Raw genomic sequence first — 18211 nt, forward strand, 5'->3', positions numbered from 1 at the left:
GGACGTAACCTGAGTGTTGAAGCAATTCTCTTCTTGCCTGAGAGAATAAAAACTACTCAAAATTTTTCCTGGCCTACAGTTAAAAGAAACACTAAGTCAAAAGAACAAAGCTGGAGGCATCACGCTACCTGACTTCAAACTATACTACAAGGCTACAGTAACCAAAACAGCATGGTACTGGTACCAAAACAGAGATATAGACCAATGGAACAGAACAGAGTCCTCAGAAATAATACCACACATCTACAGCCATCTGATCTTTGACAAACCTGAGAGAAACAAGAAATGAGGAAAGGATTCCCTATTTAATAAATGGTGCTGGGAAAATTGGCTAGCCATAAGTAGAAAGCTGAAACTGGATCCTTTCCTTACTCCTTATACGAAAATTAATTCAAGATGGATTAGAGACTTAAATGTTAGACCTAATACCATAAAAATCCTAGAGGAAAACCTAGGTAGTACCATTCAGGACATAGGCATGGGCAAAGACTTCATGTCTAAAACACCAAAAGCAACGGCAGCAAAAGCCAAAATTGACAAATGGGATCTCATTAAACTAAAGAGCTTCTGCACAGCAAAAGAAACTACCATCAGAGTGAACAGGCAACCTACAGAATGGGAGAAAATTTTTGCAATCTACCCATCTGACAAAGGGCTAATATCCAGAACCAACAAAGAACTCAGACAAATTTACGAGAAAAAAACAAACAACCCCATCAAAAAGTGGGCAAAGGATATGAACAGACATTTCTCAAAAGAAGACATTCATACAGCCAACAGACACATGAAAAAATGCTCATCATCACTGGCCATCAGAGAAATGCAAATCAAAACCACAATGAGATACCATCTCACACCAGTTAGAATGACGATCATTAAAAAGTCAGGAAACAACAGGTGCTGGAGAGGATGTGGAGAAATAGGAACACTTTTACCCTGTTGGTGGGATTGTAAACTAGTTCAACCATTATGGAAAACAGTATGGCGATTCCTCAAGGATCTAGAACTAGATGTACCATATGACCCAGCCATCCCATTACTGGGTATATACCCAAAGGATTATAAATTATGCTGCTATAAGGACACATGCACACGTATGTTTATTGCAGCACTATTCACAATAGCAAAGACTTGGAATCAACCCAAATGTCCATCAGTGACAGATTGGATTAAGAAAATGTGGCACATATACACCATGGAATACTATGCAGCCATAAAAAAGGATGAGTTTGTGTCCTTTGTAGGGACATGGATGCAGCTGGAAACCATCATTCTTAGCAAACTATCACAAGAACAGAAAACCAAACACTGCATGTTCTCACTCATAGGTGGGAACTGAACAATGAGATCACTCGGACTCAGGAAGGGGAACATCACACACCGGGGCCTATCATGGGGAGGGGGGAGGGGGGAGGGATTGCATTGGGAGTTATACCTGATGTAAATGACGAGTTGATGGGTGCAGCACACCAACATGGCACAAGTATACATATGTAACAAACCTGCACGTTATGCACATGTACCCTACAACTTAAAAGTATAATAATAATTAATAAATTTAAAAAAAAAAAGAAACAATAAGAGGTTTTCTCGAGCGTGCAGGATACTACAGATGCTGGGTCCTACATTTTGCCCTAATGGCCTCACCATTGGATTAGCTTACTAGAAACTCAGTATCAGAGCCTTTACCTTGAGAAGACAGCCATGAGCAGGCTTTTCTGCAAATGGAAATAGCCTTACAACAGTCTTCAGTTTTAGGACTTCCAAATTATGCTAAACCTTTCACCCTGTTCATTCATGAAAATAACATTCAGGCATTAGGAGTACTTACCCAAACACATGAAGGAAAAAGAGGCCAATCACATTTTATAGCCTGTGATTGGACTTAGTAGCTAAGGCATATTTTAATTGTTTAAAAGCAGTAGAAGCAGCAGCCAAACTGGTAGCTTCATCTGAGCCGCTTTTAAGACACAAGCTTTATTTGCAAGTCTTGCACACTGCAAAAAATATATATTAAATTCCATTCAAACTCTGCATTTGCCAGCAAGTAGATTAACATCTTCTGGAATTCTTCTCCTATCTCCTAATTTCTATCTAAAATGTTGCAACTTACTTAACCCTGCTACTCTACTACCTCTGCCTCATGCAGGTGAAGACCACAATTGTGAGTGTAGTGTTAGAAATAGTGGCTCCTCATGTTCATATGTGACATAATCTCTTTGATAATCCTGAGTTGATACTTTTTGTTGATGGGTCTTATTATAAAACTCAGAAGGAAAATACCAGGCAGGGTATGATCTTATCACCTGAAATGAGTTAATACAGAAGAGAACTCTTACCCAATATAAGTCAGTTTCTCCTAAGCTTGTACATACAGCTAAAGACAAGTCAGTGAACACTTATACAGATAGTTATATGCTTTTGGAGTAGTCCATGATTTTGACATGTTACAGAAACAAAGAGGGGGACCCCCCCCCATTAAAAACAGTCTCCAAGCAAATGCACTCCTTTCTGCTATCCTCTTATCATCACGAACTGCCATTATTAAGATCGAAGGTCATAGCTGTAAAACTAAACCTGAATATCAAAGGAATTCCCTGACAGATTTCTATGCTAATCAGCTAGTGCTGAAACTGTTAGGATATAAAATTTGAATAAACTCTACAAGATTGATCAAAGTCAACTCACCTATGGTGACCTATTTAACAAACTGCTAAGTGTGCCTGATTTGGAAAAACAAAATTGATACCTGAAAGGCTGTAAATTCAGTGTTAAACGTGAACTCAAAGAGCTCTCAGATGGGTGCCTAATACTTCCTTCAGGTACTTCCTGAGTCCTTGAAGCTTCCACTGTTAAAAGTTCTGCACTCCACAAAGCTGTTCACTCTACAACTCATCAAGTAACAGATAGCATGATCCAAATTACGAACAAACAGTGGTGGGGTGACTGTTATCACATTGATAAAATGGCTTATAACCAATGTTTGGTTTGTCAAACTCATAATCCTGTGAAAGCAATAAAAACTTCAGGTGGTGTGTTTTCACTATCGGACTTTATTCAATTGTCATTTTCAGTGGGATATCAGTATATTTACATGTTACCTGGATAGATAGAAGCTTTCCCATCTGGGAAAGCTGATCTTATGATGGTAACTAACAAGACAAGTTATTTAAAAAGTATTTCCTTTATGGAACATCCCTGGAGAAATCTCCAGCAACAGAGGAACCTATTTCACTGGACAATTTAGAAAGCAGTTGAATAAGCTTATGCACACAATGTCATCACCATTGTCCCTATTACCCTTAGTCTTCTGGAAAGGTCAAAAGATAAATGACATTTTACAGCTGAAATGGGCAAAATTAACTGAATCAATTTGATTGCATTGGCCAAAGATATTACCTCGGCTTTAATGGTCATCATATCCACCCCCAATTGAAAACATCGATTGACTCCTTATGGAATAAGTTCCTGGAAGGCATATGCCGTTAATAGTAGAACCTCATGTATCTTCCATTCTCCTAATGCATTATGTCTAAGTGTATTTTCACGAGGTAAAGGAGATCTTCCATGACCCACAGACTGAGAACAACCAAACCTTTCAAAACCCAGAACCTGGAGATTGGATCTTCTGAAAATGACATCAGAGACCTCATTGAACCCATGGTCCTATCCCCATTGGAAGAGACCATACCAAATTCTACTTGCCATCCATGCTGCAGTAAAATATCAAAGGCTTACCCTTGGGTTCACATCTTACAACTCAAAAGGGCCCCTCCAAGCTCCTGGAAATGTATACCTGTTTGAGACTTGAAGGTAAACCTGACCAGGAAAACTTTTCCCCAGAAGCAGATGGCATCCTAGACATTGACAGCTACCCTAAGGCCATAGATCAAGACTTTTCTGACATCATGAAAACCGAAAACCTTATCCTTTTTCCTCTGTTTTCTATTTCTGCCATCCTAATCCTTCCCTTTCTTTACAGGAAAAGCCATGGACTGTAATTTGTGGATGGCTTTAGCAAAGGCTTATGCTCCAGTAAGAAACCAAAACAATTATTAAATTTGTACCTAATGCCCCCAAATTAGGAAACGATTCCACTAATGCCACTGCTTGTCTGTGTTACCAGTGGCAGTCATGCTAAAACCTCAAAGGAGAAGTGGAAATTGATATTCTAGACATGACTGCTACTTGCTTTCCTGTGCTTATTGAAAACAATACTCTGACCTTTCCAGTTAATAACAGAATGGCTACCAAATATAAAAAAAACCTATCCGAGTGATGCCTATAAAAGGTATATTGTGCTTCCAGGCATTGAATACTCAAAATCTGGGGATCACTTATGGGGGTACAACTAATTGCTTGTATGATGTCACTGGGCTAAATCCAGTAAGGTCTTGTTCCACTGAATATGGTTATGCATCCTTCCAGCATGCTTTAAAGGGACTACACACAGAAAATAAATTTCTCATCGAACCTGGTTCAGGAGCTACGTAGGCCTATGGGTGAAAAAGTATAACTAGCCTCTGCTCACATGCCACCAGGTGGCCCTCTTTTCCAGCTCCTGGAGGCCTGCAGATACATCCGGTCTGAGGAGAATTTGTTTACTGTGTTCTGCCTCCTTGCTGGTTCATATCTTGCTAATGGGCCTGGCTCACTCCTGTCTTCCAAACAGCTTTCTCTGAAAGTTTCAATAATACCTTCCATAATCAAAGGCCAAAGTGATCAATAACCAAAATTAATACTAACCTTAAAGTGGAATGAAGATAAGTTACTTTCCACTGAGAAAAGTTTCTAATGAGGTTCCTGGATGCTCACTCTTGTTGGTAGATGGTGCCAGTTGTATGGAATTTGAAGGTAATCCATAAATTGGGAGAACATCTTGAAATTTGTAGCCAATTATATTTTCCAGGGTTTAAATGGGAAGAAGCCACTCTCCTGAAGGGGGATTAAAAAAAAGTCATGTTCAGCAAAAACACTTAATGGAACACCATACAGTGTTAGATCTCTTCTTGGCTTATGTTGGGATCTTGCATGTGGTGCTAAACAGAACTGAGTGCTGCACTTATCTTCCCCCTGGTTTTACTACTACAGAAAGCTTAATTTAAAAGGTAGCCAACACTGCTATTCCTGTAGATACTACCACCGAATGCACCACGGACATTTCTCAGGGAAAAGAAACACATGATGTGTTTATGGAAGTAGCTAACAGCTGATTTGCAGGCATCCCGAATGGTGGATGGGAAGGCTGGCTAGTCTAAGATTTTCTCATCTCTATGTTTCATTTAATCATCTGCAGATTACTACGATTGATATTACCAGGCTAACTACAAAAATAGGTATCTCTTTAAATCAGACCATTTTACGGCACACTATTTTTCTTAATTGCCACTCCACCCCAAACACAGACTATGACCACTAAGACTTAAATACTGCTGAACTGTCTTTATTGCTTGAATTTTGAATTGTTTGTTCTGATGAGTTTAGATTGCAGAGATTCCTGTTAAATAGTGTACTTCCCCTCTTTCTTTATATTATCCTCTCAATAGCCATTATAGTGGTCTCCCTTGTGTGTTATATCCCTTAAGAATCATAAATGCTCATTTATAGCCATCCTTTGTACATCAAAAGATCTCATTACAGTTAGAGTAACAAAAACATGAGGAAAACATAATCATCCAACTAATTTCATATAATGAATTGCGAATTTTATACAGAGACCAAACAAGTCCATTATGAAGGTGACAGAAAGGAGTGTCAGTGCTAAGGTTTTGGTCACTCTCTCAAAATTGAGTGGCTGAGCAAAAGAGAATAATTGTTAAATTAAATTAGATTTGGCCTGAAACTAACCTACATATGTAATAAACTGTAATCTAAATTATATGTGAACCAACTGCAACCTAACAACTTGTGAGTAAATTCTTACAACATGCAGCTGTGTTGCAGCCAATCATAGCAGCCAAGCTTTCAGCCAATCACACAGGCTGCAAACCAGCAAAACATGTTAAACTAAGGCAAACACGGAACTATACCACGTAGACTATTTTTGTATGTCACTTCTGTTTCCTGGCTATAAATATTCCCTGCCCACATTTTGCAGTGGAACTCTCTGAATGGCTTTTGTGTTGAGTGCTACCTTGTTCACGAATCTTTCTTTTCTGCCCAATTAAACACTGCTACATTTAATTTATCCAAGGTTCTTTTTTTTTTTTTTTTTTTTTTTTTGAGATGGCATCTCGCTCTGTCACCCAGGCTGGAGTGTAATGGCATGATCTCAGCTCACTGCAACCTCCACCTCCCAGGTTCAAGCAATTCTTCTGCCTCAGCCTCCTGAGTAGCTGGGATTACAGGCACTCACCATCATGCCCAGCTAATTTTTGTATTTCTGTAGGTAGTTTCACCATGTTGACCAGGCTGGCCTTGAACTCCTGATCTCAGGTGATCCTGCGGCCTTGGCCTCCCAAAGTGCTGGGATTACAGGCAGGAGCCACAGCACCCGGCTGTTCTTTTTTAATAGTAACATATTCACAGGTTCCAGGGATTTGAATATGGATATATTTGGGGGTTTAAATATGAATATATTAAAATGATAAAAAAAATTCAGGTAAAGGAAATGAAGGAAATTTATTGCCAACAAGTGTACACTAAAAGAAATCCTGCCTAACAAAATATTACCTTTTTCCTTTTATTTAAGGTTCATATGATTGTTTTAAATAAAAGTATAACATTGTCCTCTGAATGTATGTATGACAACTGTAGAGTAAGAGATGAAAACATGTGATAAATTAACATAAGGTTGCAATGTTTGTACATGTTATGTGAAGTGGTATGTTAACTCTAAGTGAACTGTGGACAGTTAAACATGCATATTGTTTTCTCTAGAGGAGTCCCTAAAATGCAAAGTAAAGAAGTATAGTTAAAGTGTCAATTGATGGCTTAAGCTGGAATTCTTAAAAAGCAAAAAGACAAATTTAAATAATTCCCAAAAAGGCAGAAAGAAAAGGAACAGAGAAGTAGAAAGGTAGGGTTTTCCAGAAGCCAGTAATAAAATGCTACACTTAATCTAAATATATCATAATTACATTAATTACATTAATGGCAATATACTAAACATTCCAATTATAAGGCAGACATTGTCAGAATAGATAATAAAGCAAGACACAGCTATATGCTACTTACAAGAGGCATACTTGAGATATATAAAGATACAAATCCATTGAAAGCAAGTCAATGGAAAATACATACAATGTAAATAAAATATAAATAGGCTTTAGTGGCTATTTTGAGATCAGATTAAACAGACTTCATGACAAAGGGTGTTACAAGACATAAAGAGGGTCATGGCTTAGTTACAAAACAGTTAATTTGTCAAGAAAACCTAACAATCATAAATGTGTATGCATCTAGTAACAAAGGTTCAAAATACGTGAGACAAAAATGAACAGACCCAAAAAGGAGAGATACACAATTCCACTGATCACCTTAGGAGGTTTTAAGACCTTTGTCCACTTGATGAAGCAGCTAGACAAAACAACTAGTAAATACCTAGATCTAAACAACATATCCATCACCTTCAGGTAGTTGGTATTTATAGAACACTACACCAAACAAACACTAAATATTCTTTTCAAATGCACATGGTATATTTACTACTATAGATGATATGTGAGAACACAAACAAGTCTTAATACATTTAAAAGTATTGAATTCATCCCACATATGTTCTCTAGCCACCACAGAGCCAAATTAAAAATAAATGATCATAAGACATCTAGGAAAATATCAAATCTTTTAAAATTAAACACATTTCTAAATAAACTACAGGTCAAAGAAGAAGTCACAAGATAAATTAGAAAATATTTAAACTTATTGCAAAAGAAAACATATCAAAATTTGTATAATGCAGTTAAAACTCTGCTAAGAAGAAAAATTAGCTTTATTTGCTTATCTTAGAAGACAAGAAAGATCTAAAATTAATGATAATGGTTCAATATTAAGAAACTAAAGGCTAGGTGTGGTGACTCACGCCTGTAATCCCAGAACTTTGGGAGGCTGAGGTGAGTGGATCACTTGAGGTCGGGAGTTCAAGACCAGCCTGGTCAACATGGTGAAACCCTGTCTCTACTAAAAATACAAAAATTACCCAGGCATAGTGGTGGGCGCCTGTAATTCCAGCTACTTGGGAGGCTGAGGCACAAGAATCACTTGAACCCAGGAGGTGCCGATTGCAGTGAGCTGAGATCACACCACTGCACTCCAGCCTGGGCAACAGAGTGAGACTAGGTCTCAAGAAAAAAAAAAAAAAATCCAAAAAAAAGAAACTAGAAAAATGATTAAATTAAACCAAAACTAAGAAGGAAGAAAATTAAAAAATGATATGAATAGAAATTGTGAAATGGAGGATAGATATACAACATAAAAAATTTGAAAAGTCAAAAGTTATTTCCTACCTAAGTGTCCACAGACAAATGAATGGATAAAGAAAATATGGTGTGTCTGTGTGTGTGTGTGTGTGTATAAATATATATGTTAGGATATTATTCAGTCATAAAAAGAAAAAGAACCTGCCATTTACCACAACATGGATGAACCTGAAGGACACTGTAAGTAAAATAAACCAGGTACAGAAACAGAAATATTGCATGATTTTACTTATATGTGGAATCTTAAAAAGTCAAGCTTATAGAAGCAAAGAGTAGAATGGTGGTTTACAGGAGCTGAGAGGTGGAGAAAATGAGAGATGTTGGTCAAAGGATATAAACTTTCAGTTTTAAGATGAATGAGTTCCAGAGATACACTATGGGGACTGTAGTTAATAATACTGTATTTGTTACTTGAAATGTGACAAGAGAACAGATTTTTGGCATCCTCACCACATATACACATACATACATACAAATGATAACAATGGGTGATGACGGATGTGTTAATTAACTTGACTGTGATAATCATTACACAATGTATACATGTATCAAATCATCATGTTGAACACCTTGAATATATACATTTATTTTTCAATTAAATATTTTTTAAAGCCCAAAGGTTTTGCTTTGAAAGCATTAACAAAAGTGATAGACTTATTGTTAGTCTGATCAGGCAAAAGAGAATACATATTACCAATATAAAAAATTACAGATCCTAAAAAAGGATAAGGAAATATTACAAACTTCTGTGTGCCAGTTCTTTTGGCACTTAGACAAAATGAACAAAATCTTTAAACATACAAGTTAACAAAATTAATACTAGATAAAATAGAATATGATAAATGCATATATGTATATATTATATATGGAGTTCTGTTTTTTTTTTTTAATCAAAAGACTTACCACAGTGAAAACTTCAGGCCTAGATAGTTTTACTGATAAATGTTATCAGATATTCAGGAAACAACCACCAATCTTATGTAGGTTATTTCAGAAAATAAAAGAGGGAGTACTTCTCCAACAATTTTAGGATTCTAACTTTACCTCATACAACAAAATCAGACAAAGATTTTACAAAAAAAGAGGAAATCATAAATTAATATTTCTCATATACACAAACACAAACATCTTTACAAAGCAAATAAAAAACAATAATTTATAGAAAAAATATATCATAATCAAGTAAACTTTATCTCAGGAATGCAAACATTCACTTACCATTAAAAATTAATCAATGTAATTTAACATACTAACGGAGTAAAGGAGAAAATTATTTTGCTAGATATACCTTTGATGAATTTTTAAAAATATATAATGAACAGGTTTAAACATGGAGTAGAAAAAAGTGAAAAAGGAAATCATAAACAGAAAAGTCAATTCTTCATAGCAATAGAAAAAAATACTAAATTTATATGAAAACACAAAAGACTTGGAAAAGCCAAAGCAATAATGTACAAAATAAGAAAGCTTCCTGACTTCAAAATATGCCGCAAAGCTATAGTAACCAAACCAGCATGGTACTAGTGTAAAAACAGACACAGAGACCAATGGAACAGATTAGGGAACCCAGATAAAAAGACACACAATTGCAACCGATTCAACTTCAACAAAGGCTCCAGGAATACACAATGGGAAAAGGACAGTCTTTTCCATAAATGGTGCTGGGGAAACTGTATAGCCATCAGCACAAGAATGAAACTAGACCCCTACCTCTCACCATACACAAAAATCAAGTCAAAATGGGTTGAAGATTTAAGTCTAAGATCTGAAGCTCTGAAACTATTAGAAAAAAAGCTGAGGAAATGATCTAGGAAATTGGTCTGGTCAAATATATTTTGTGTAAGACCTCAAAAGCACAGTCAACAAAAGTAAAAATAGAAAAAATGGGACTACATCAAGCTAAAAAGCTCTGTACAGCAAAAAAAAAAAAAAAGTGAAGAGACTACTCACAGAATGGGGAAAATATTTGCAAACTACCCATCTGACAAAGGATTAATAACCAGAATGTATATAAGGACCTCACACAACTCTATAGCTTTGTGTATATATATGTATGTCTTATGTCTTATCCTGAAAATGTCTATTCATATCTTTTGCTATATATATACTGATTAAAAAGGGGCAAAACATATGAATAGACATTTTTCAGAATAAGATATAAAAATAGTCAACAGGCAGGTGAAAAAAATGCTGAACATCACCAATCAGAGAAATACACATCAAAACCACAATGAGATATCATCTCATACCAGTTAAAATGTCTTTTATCAAAAAGTCAGAGAATAACAAATGCTGGTGAGGATATGGAAAAAGGAAAACCTTCATTCACTGTTGGTAGAAATGTAAATTAGTACACCCACTATGGAAAACAGTATGAAGGTTCCTCAAAAAACTAAAACTAGAAATACTGTATGATTTAGTGATTCCACTACTGAGTATATATCCAAAAGAGAGGAAAACAATATATCAAAAAGACATCTGCATTCCCATGTTTATTGCTGCCCTACTCGCATTAGGCAAAATGTGGACTCAACTTAAGCGTCCATCAGTGGATGAATGGCTAGATAAAATGTAGTATGTACATACAATGGAATATTATTCAGCCATAAAAGAGAATAAAATTCTGTCATTTGTACCAACACGGATGGAACTGGAGGTCATTATGTTAAATGAAATAAGCCAACTACATAAGACAAATATTGCTTGTTCCCACTGATATATGAAAGCTAAAATGGTGGATCTCATGAAGATAGAGAGTAGATTGGTGGTTACCAGAGGCCAAGAAAGGGAGTGTGGAGGGGGGATAAAGAGAGGCTGATGAATGGGTACAAATATACAGTTAGATTCAGTAATTAAGACTGTGTTTGATATATCAGTGGGGTGACTATAGTTAGCAACAATCTGTTGCACATTTCAAAATAACTAGAGGAGAAATATTCATATGTTTCTAGCATAAAGAAAAGATAGATATTTAAGGTGATAGATATTCCAATTAGTCTGATTTGATTTTTACAGAGTATGTGAATGTATCAAATCATTACATTTACCCCCAAAATCTGTATATCTATTATGTATCAACACAAACACATTTTAAAAATATGAAAGTTAATAGTGGTAGAGTAGAAGGTATATATGGAAATTAGAGACAAACCAATGCAAAATTAAGAGACATGAACCACAGGATGAAAAGTCCAATATTTTTCTGGTAGTAATTCTAAAAGAAGAGAATAATTATAATTCATTGACAGTAAATAGATAAAGATGGAGAAATATTTGATGAAAGTCATGAATTGTTAAATCAAAGAAGTATAACAAGTCCTAAGCCAGATGAACAAAAATACATCCTTTCCTAAACAAATTCTATTGAATCTGTAAAAAATCTCAAGACAAAGATAGTGTCCTAAATATAAGCAAAGGGGAGAGACACAGAATACCTGCAAACAATTAAACTCAGTGTATTTTAAAAGCAACAATACATCTTTGAAATCAATTAGATAAATTTGTTACTAAAAAGATCATAACTAGAATTGAACTAGAATTTTAAACCCAAGTTAGAACATTTTTCAAAACTGGGGGTGAATTAAAACATAGAACTAGAAAAAGTTTACATTTGTGAAAGAATTAACAAAACTTGAAATTCAGCAAAAACAAAATGGAACCAAGTTGCTAGGGGAGAAAAAACAAGTACAATAAAAAAGCAAAAGGAGGCAAAGAATTGGTAAAATATCATTGAAAATTGAAATAAATAGTAACCATTAAAGATAATAATTATTATAACAATAATTAGTTAATTAATTTTGATAAAATAACTGGAAGATAGAGAAAAGTATCTCATAACTACTCTCCCTAAGTTATTAGAAGAAAAGACAATACGTTTTAAAAATGTTTTAATTACATTGTGCTAAAACTAAGTATTTGCTGATATTTGCAATTCAAGTGGTTTCTCTTAAATTCTCACTTTCCACTAACTTTAATATACTTTTTGTGAATTTTAATTTAATGATTATGACAATAAAACAATGTAAATTCCTTAAACAGGAGAGGAAAAGTAGGGAAGCATTAAATCTGGTCAATGCAAGAGGTGAGTGAAAGAAGAAATACGAAGAAAGAGGAACCCAAAAGAAAACATGATGACTAGAAAACAATAGCAATTTCCATTTATATTTGGTCTCTTTTAACTTATTGTTCATGCCTTCTAGGATGAAAGTGAACCACTTGTTCAAACAAACAAGAAATGCAATGCAAAGGACTCATTTTACAAGTCCTCTACACAAAAGTAAGCAGTTTTCCCAGTGGAATTTTGATTTTGGAATATATTTCTTTTTCCTTCATGACACATCCTCTTTATGTCTACAATATTCTGGATCTCATGAGTGACCCAGAGAACATCAAACACAGACATTTACTTATAGTGATTGCTAAAATAAACATTGAAAGAAGAGTCTTAAGGCACACCTATGCTTGATGGAAGAATAAAACCAAAACAGAAAGTAAATGGTCAAAGAGAGAGAAAGGGGGATAAGAGTACAGCATCCTAGAAAGTCAAGACAGAGAAAGTTTAAAGGGGAGAATTCATTGACTCCATCAACAAATATATTGAGTACCTATTATGAATCTATGTCTTAGACTATGAGCTACATCAGTGAGTAGGCAAAGATCTCTGCTCTCAGGATCTCTCATTATAAAGGTATATTGGTCTGTTTTCACAATGTTGATAAAGACATACCCGAGACTGGGCAATTTATAAAGCAAAGAGGTTTAATTGACACAGTTCCACATGGCTGGGGAGGCCTCACAATCATAGCAGAAGGCAAGGAGGAGCAAAGTTACGTCTTACACGGTGGCAGTCAGGAGAGCCTGTGCAGGGGAACTCCCATTTATAAAATCATCAGATCTCATGAGACTTATTCACTACCACGAGAACGGTATGGGGGAAACTGCCCCCATGATTCAATTATCTCCACCTGGCCCCACCCTAGACAGGTAAGGATTATTACAATTCAAGGTGAGATTTTGGTGGGGACACAGCCAAACCATATCAAAAGGGAAACAGACAATAATAAGCAAATACACTAAGAAAGTAAACAGACTATATCTTAGAAAGTGATGGATAAGTCTGCGAAGAAAAGGTAGAACAGGATAAGATCAGGAGTCCCACATGTACAGGGTAGCAGGCTTCAGTAATAAGTAGGAGACGTGGGGAGGCCTCCCCAGGTGCTGAGGGGTGTGCAGAAATTTGGAGGAGTTGAGAGAGCACCCATGCAGAGACTTGGAGTGACTCTATTCCCTGAAGAAGGAATATGGAGCAAAAGCCCAGGTCAGAAGTGTGCTTAAGATGTTAAGAAAGAACAAAAGGCCAGGGTGCCTGGAGTAGGGTAACAGTAGGGTAAGAGGAAGGAGTAGCAAAAGGAAAGGTCAGAGAAGTACTAGGAACCAGATCTTGTGGGACACTTTAAGCAATTGGACTCTCATTCTGAGTGACATGAGGCTTTAGCAGAGAAGTGGAAAGATCAGACTTGTACATGAAGGTAGCAATCATGGTGTCTGCTGTTTTCAAAGTAGATTTTTGCAGGGGAGAGAAGATGGAACACCAGTTAGGAGGTTATTGTTGTCATTTAGGACAGAGATAATGGTATCTTGGGGGAGAGTGCTGGCAGAAAAATTTGTAAGCAACGGTTGAGTTCTGGATGTATGTTGAATGTAGAGCCAACACAATTTTCTGATTGTGATGAATCTGGAAAAAAGAGGACTCAAAAATGATTCTAAACCTTTGGACTATGCAGCTGGATCTACTGAGGTTGCCATTTCGTAACAGGGTGAAGGCAGTGGAAAAGTCAGTTTTACATACATTGAGTATAAAGATGTTTATTAGACAACCAAATGGATGTGTCAAGTAGGCAGCGTGAAATATGGATTTGAAGTTTGAGGCAGAGGCCTGGGCTAGAGAAATCAACCTGGGTGTCATGGCTTATAGAAAGGTATGTAAAGCCATGGCACTGAATGAGAACACTAAAGGAGAAGTGTAGTCAGATAGGCAAAGGGCACTGAGTCCTTGCACCTCGTTAAAAAAGAGAAAGAAAGAGGAAAAGCCAGCAATCGAGACCGAGAAGGAGCAACCAGTAAGGCAGGAGGAAGATGAAGAGTCTAGGTCCTGGAAGGCATATTGAGGATGTGTTCAGGAAGGAGTAATGAATGCCAGTTCACATGATGCAAATAGGTCAAGTGGGATGAGGCCCGAGAATGGATAATGGGGCTTACTAGTGGATTTAGAATTCAGCAGAGTGATAGAGTGAAGGCCAAAACACATGGCATGGCACAGAGAAATGGATGAAGAGGGAAAGAGAGGCAGCAAAAAGAATAAAAAAATGACAACATGTGTGGACCTCAAAGCACTTCATGTCTGCCTACTCTTTTTTCTTCACATATTTTGAACACTTCAGACAGGCTTCACATTTCAACTTCATTTTTTTTCTCATTCAAATTGAAAGTATACCCATGACCAAACATAGTGTCATGAAACACATGTATGAATGCCTACTATCCCAGGGGTGTTATGAAAACATTTAAAAACATGATATGAAGTTGGATTTCAAAGTATTAGAACAACATGAGAAAAAAGCCTTGTTCATCAGTCATCTTGAATCCAACTCTAGGGCTCAAAACATACCTGCTTGCTGAATGTGGGACTTTGGCATCCTCCATTCTTTTTCGTCTCAATTTTCTCATCTTAAAAATGAAGGTTGATAACTAAATGACCCCTAAATTCCTCTCTCACTTTTGGGTTTATTTCCCATTGTATTCTTGTCTTGATTTTAATTTTAAAAATTTCTGTGATCATCTCAGAAACAGTTAATATTTTGATTAAGGACATGATACTTCACTCAGAATGGAAAAGTTTTATTATAAGACAAAGTATCAAATCAGAGTATTAAGTAGTTTATCTTGAAACATATAAAAGTATCCTTAGGGAAAAGTTTATTACCTTCATGGAAAATTCCTAAAATATTTATGAAATTTATCAGAGGCTCAAACAGTGAGGTATCTTTTAAGCTTTCATTGAACTCACGGATTAATTTCTTACATACAATACTAGTCAGATATGTTAGAAAACATTTAAGACTTTGCTATGATTTAAAATATCTTGTTATATTTAGTACTTCTATGACACTAATTTGAAGATAAGTAAGTTCAAAATGTGTTCACACACAACAAAAACACTATGGACTCATCACTGATCTATTTAACTTTTCCAATATTATGTTTTTTAATTTTCACAGCATTCCTATGTGGTAGAGACAATTTTTGTATTGGTTCTTGTTCACTCTTGTATCATAAACACCTCGCACAAGACTTGAAATATAGTCAACTCTGAACAAATATGTGTTGAGGAAGTAACAGTCACTGATAATTCTTTTAAAAATGACTTGACTGACAGGGGAATTTTTGGAAGGGTATGCCTTGTCCAGAGAATGGAAAGATCAAGTTTCGCACTAAGTGTGGATAGGGCAGGAGAAGGTTTGGGGATCCATCCATCTTGTCATAATATAGTCTTTAGAATGCGGGTTGTATGGTTTTCACTCAATCAAATTGGAATTGATTTCACCGTGTCTGTCATATATGCCTGTGAAAAAGAACAACTTTCAAAACTCCGAAGATCCCCATATTTTTTTTTTTGTGTGTGTGTGTGTGTATGTGAAATAATTGCATTTCATAGGATGGCTGAAGCCCTTCAACCATGCTAAAAGAAACTTGTGCAATTTGGCTGCATTAGTGTGGAATACTGGGAATGCTGCTGAATCTTAGGAGGCAGATTATGTGGATTTGAGTCCTGACTTTGATCAATAGCTGACCGTAAGCCAAGGAAATCAGTTTTCTAAGCCATAGTTTATTTGTAAATTAATGGTATTCTCTGAAGGTCAAATGAGCATTTTTTTGGAAACTGTAAGATGTATGTAAGTTTTCTATTTCTGTGTGACAGACTGCAGGAATTTAGTAGCTTTTGTTATCTGGCAGTCCTGTAGGTCGGAAGTCTAGGCATATTCCAACTGGGTTCACTGTTTAGGGTTCCCTAAAGCTGGAATCAAGGTGTCAGCTGAGACTGGGTTCTCATCTTCCAAGATCATTCAGGTTGTTGACAGAATTCCATTCATTGTGGCTGTAGGACTGATATTTGTTTCTTCAAGGGCAGACAAAGAGCATGTGTTGCCGTTTCGTGTCTCTTTTTGGAGCTTGCTTGCTTAGATTGGGCCTATTCAGGACAATCCCACCTTTTGATTAACTCAAATTCAACCGATTAGGGACCTTTACTACATGTGCCAATCTCTTGGGGCATATAAAATCACATAACACAGGAGTACTATCTCATCATAATCACTTCCTCTGCCTACTGTCCAGGGGAAGTGATTATATATGGTATGCACACCAAGGGGCAGGGGTCCTCGGCGTCATCTTCAGATTCTTCTTATCACAGTATAATATTGTTATAAACTTTACCAATTGAATATGCTTTTCATAAGATGTTTCTATTTAATAACTTCATAGAGCTTATGAAGATGTTCCTTGGGATAAGATGCTACCACCAAAACTTGTTCCAGAAGAAACAACATTGGAAAAGGCCGCTGACCCCATCTCACAGTGTTTTACTCTGAAAAGATACAAAGGGTTGCCAGCAATAACTCAGGTCAGCAGACTTCTCCGTATTTCTCATTGTTACTGAAATGAGTTCCAAAACTTTAAGTCAAAATAATACTTATCTTGTTGTTAACAATACATAAGGAAGTAAATTTATGTAAGATAGGTAAATATATATATATACACACACACATACACGCACACACACATATGTATGGAGTTGAAATTTCCATAATCGTACAAGTTATTGATGACTGCAAATACTTTGATATTTTCAATATTTAAAACTTTTATTGATTATATAAAGACTACCTCTTTCTCAAAAGTCATTTGCAATGACTGTGTTTATTTCTAGAATTGCAAGAGAATGAGTAAATAATGAAGAAGACAGAAATAATTTTACCAGATAACCTATGCTGAAGATGGTTCTTCACACAGGATCTGGATCTTAGCTCTGTACTTTTCATGGCAAAAAGAGAAGATCCATAGATTGCTATCTGATGTTATCACTTATTATGTGATAAAACAAAGCATACCAACTTTTCAGTAGTGACACTCATTCTTTTCATTTCTGAGTATCAAGAAGAATTTATCACATGAATTATCATATCTATGCCATAGCCAGATAACTTTTCCTCATGTGTGAATCTGTGTTACTCCACTGATTAAACCCATCGCTTTTTATTAAAAAAAAAAAAATCCATACTCCTTGACATGACACAGATCCAATTCTCCAATATTTGTCCATGGTTCCCTCCTTAGCTTCATCCCTGTCCCATTCTCTTACTGTTACTTCTTACTGTTCCACTTTATTGGCCAAACATCACTCCTCACTGTTCTGTGTCCTATCTCTGTTGAGCTTCTCTCAAGTCTCAAGTCTGCCATGCTCTTTTCCAGCTTGTGTGCTTTGCAAAGAGTGTTCCACTGCCTTCCTCACTCTCCCTATTTATGCCAGGTGAATCTCAAGAATTTCTTCAGGTCTTATTGTAGCCCTCACTTTTGACCTCCCAACACTGGATTAGATGTCTCAGCTTTGTGCTTGCAAAGTACCTTCTACTTCCATTGATTCCTTTATCCTTTTGTGCCACTTCTCACTGCGTAGGAGTCTTGTTAAGCCCTTGGACTGTTTCCCGTAATGAAGTTTTTGAGTACATAAAATC

General features: G+C 36.2%; 1 protein-coding gene across 2 annotated transcripts in view; it reads left to right on the forward strand.

The window, feature by feature from the left end:
• SPMIP7 (sperm microtubule inner protein 7) overlaps window positions 1–18211 on the forward strand; it is a 64889-nt gene that overhangs the window by 22031 nt on the left and 24647 nt on the right. For both annotated transcript variants that reach the window (XR_011622372.1, XM_011759386.3), the window contains exons 3-4: window positions 12620–12696; window positions 16962–17100. Coding sequence is in view for 1 of the 2 variants with exons in the window: in XM_011759386.3 (XP_011757688.1) it covers window positions 12620–12696; window positions 16962–17100 (216 nt within the window). In the remaining variant the exon portion in view is untranslated. The remainder of the gene's footprint in view (window positions 1–12619; window positions 12697–16961; window positions 17101–18211) is intronic.

This window comes from Macaca nemestrina, chromosome 4 (assembly GCF_043159975.1).
Source record: "Macaca nemestrina isolate mMacNem1 chromosome 4, mMacNem.hap1, whole genome shotgun sequence".
Lineage (NCBI taxonomy): Eukaryota > Metazoa > Chordata > Mammalia > Primates > Cercopithecidae > Macaca > Macaca nemestrina.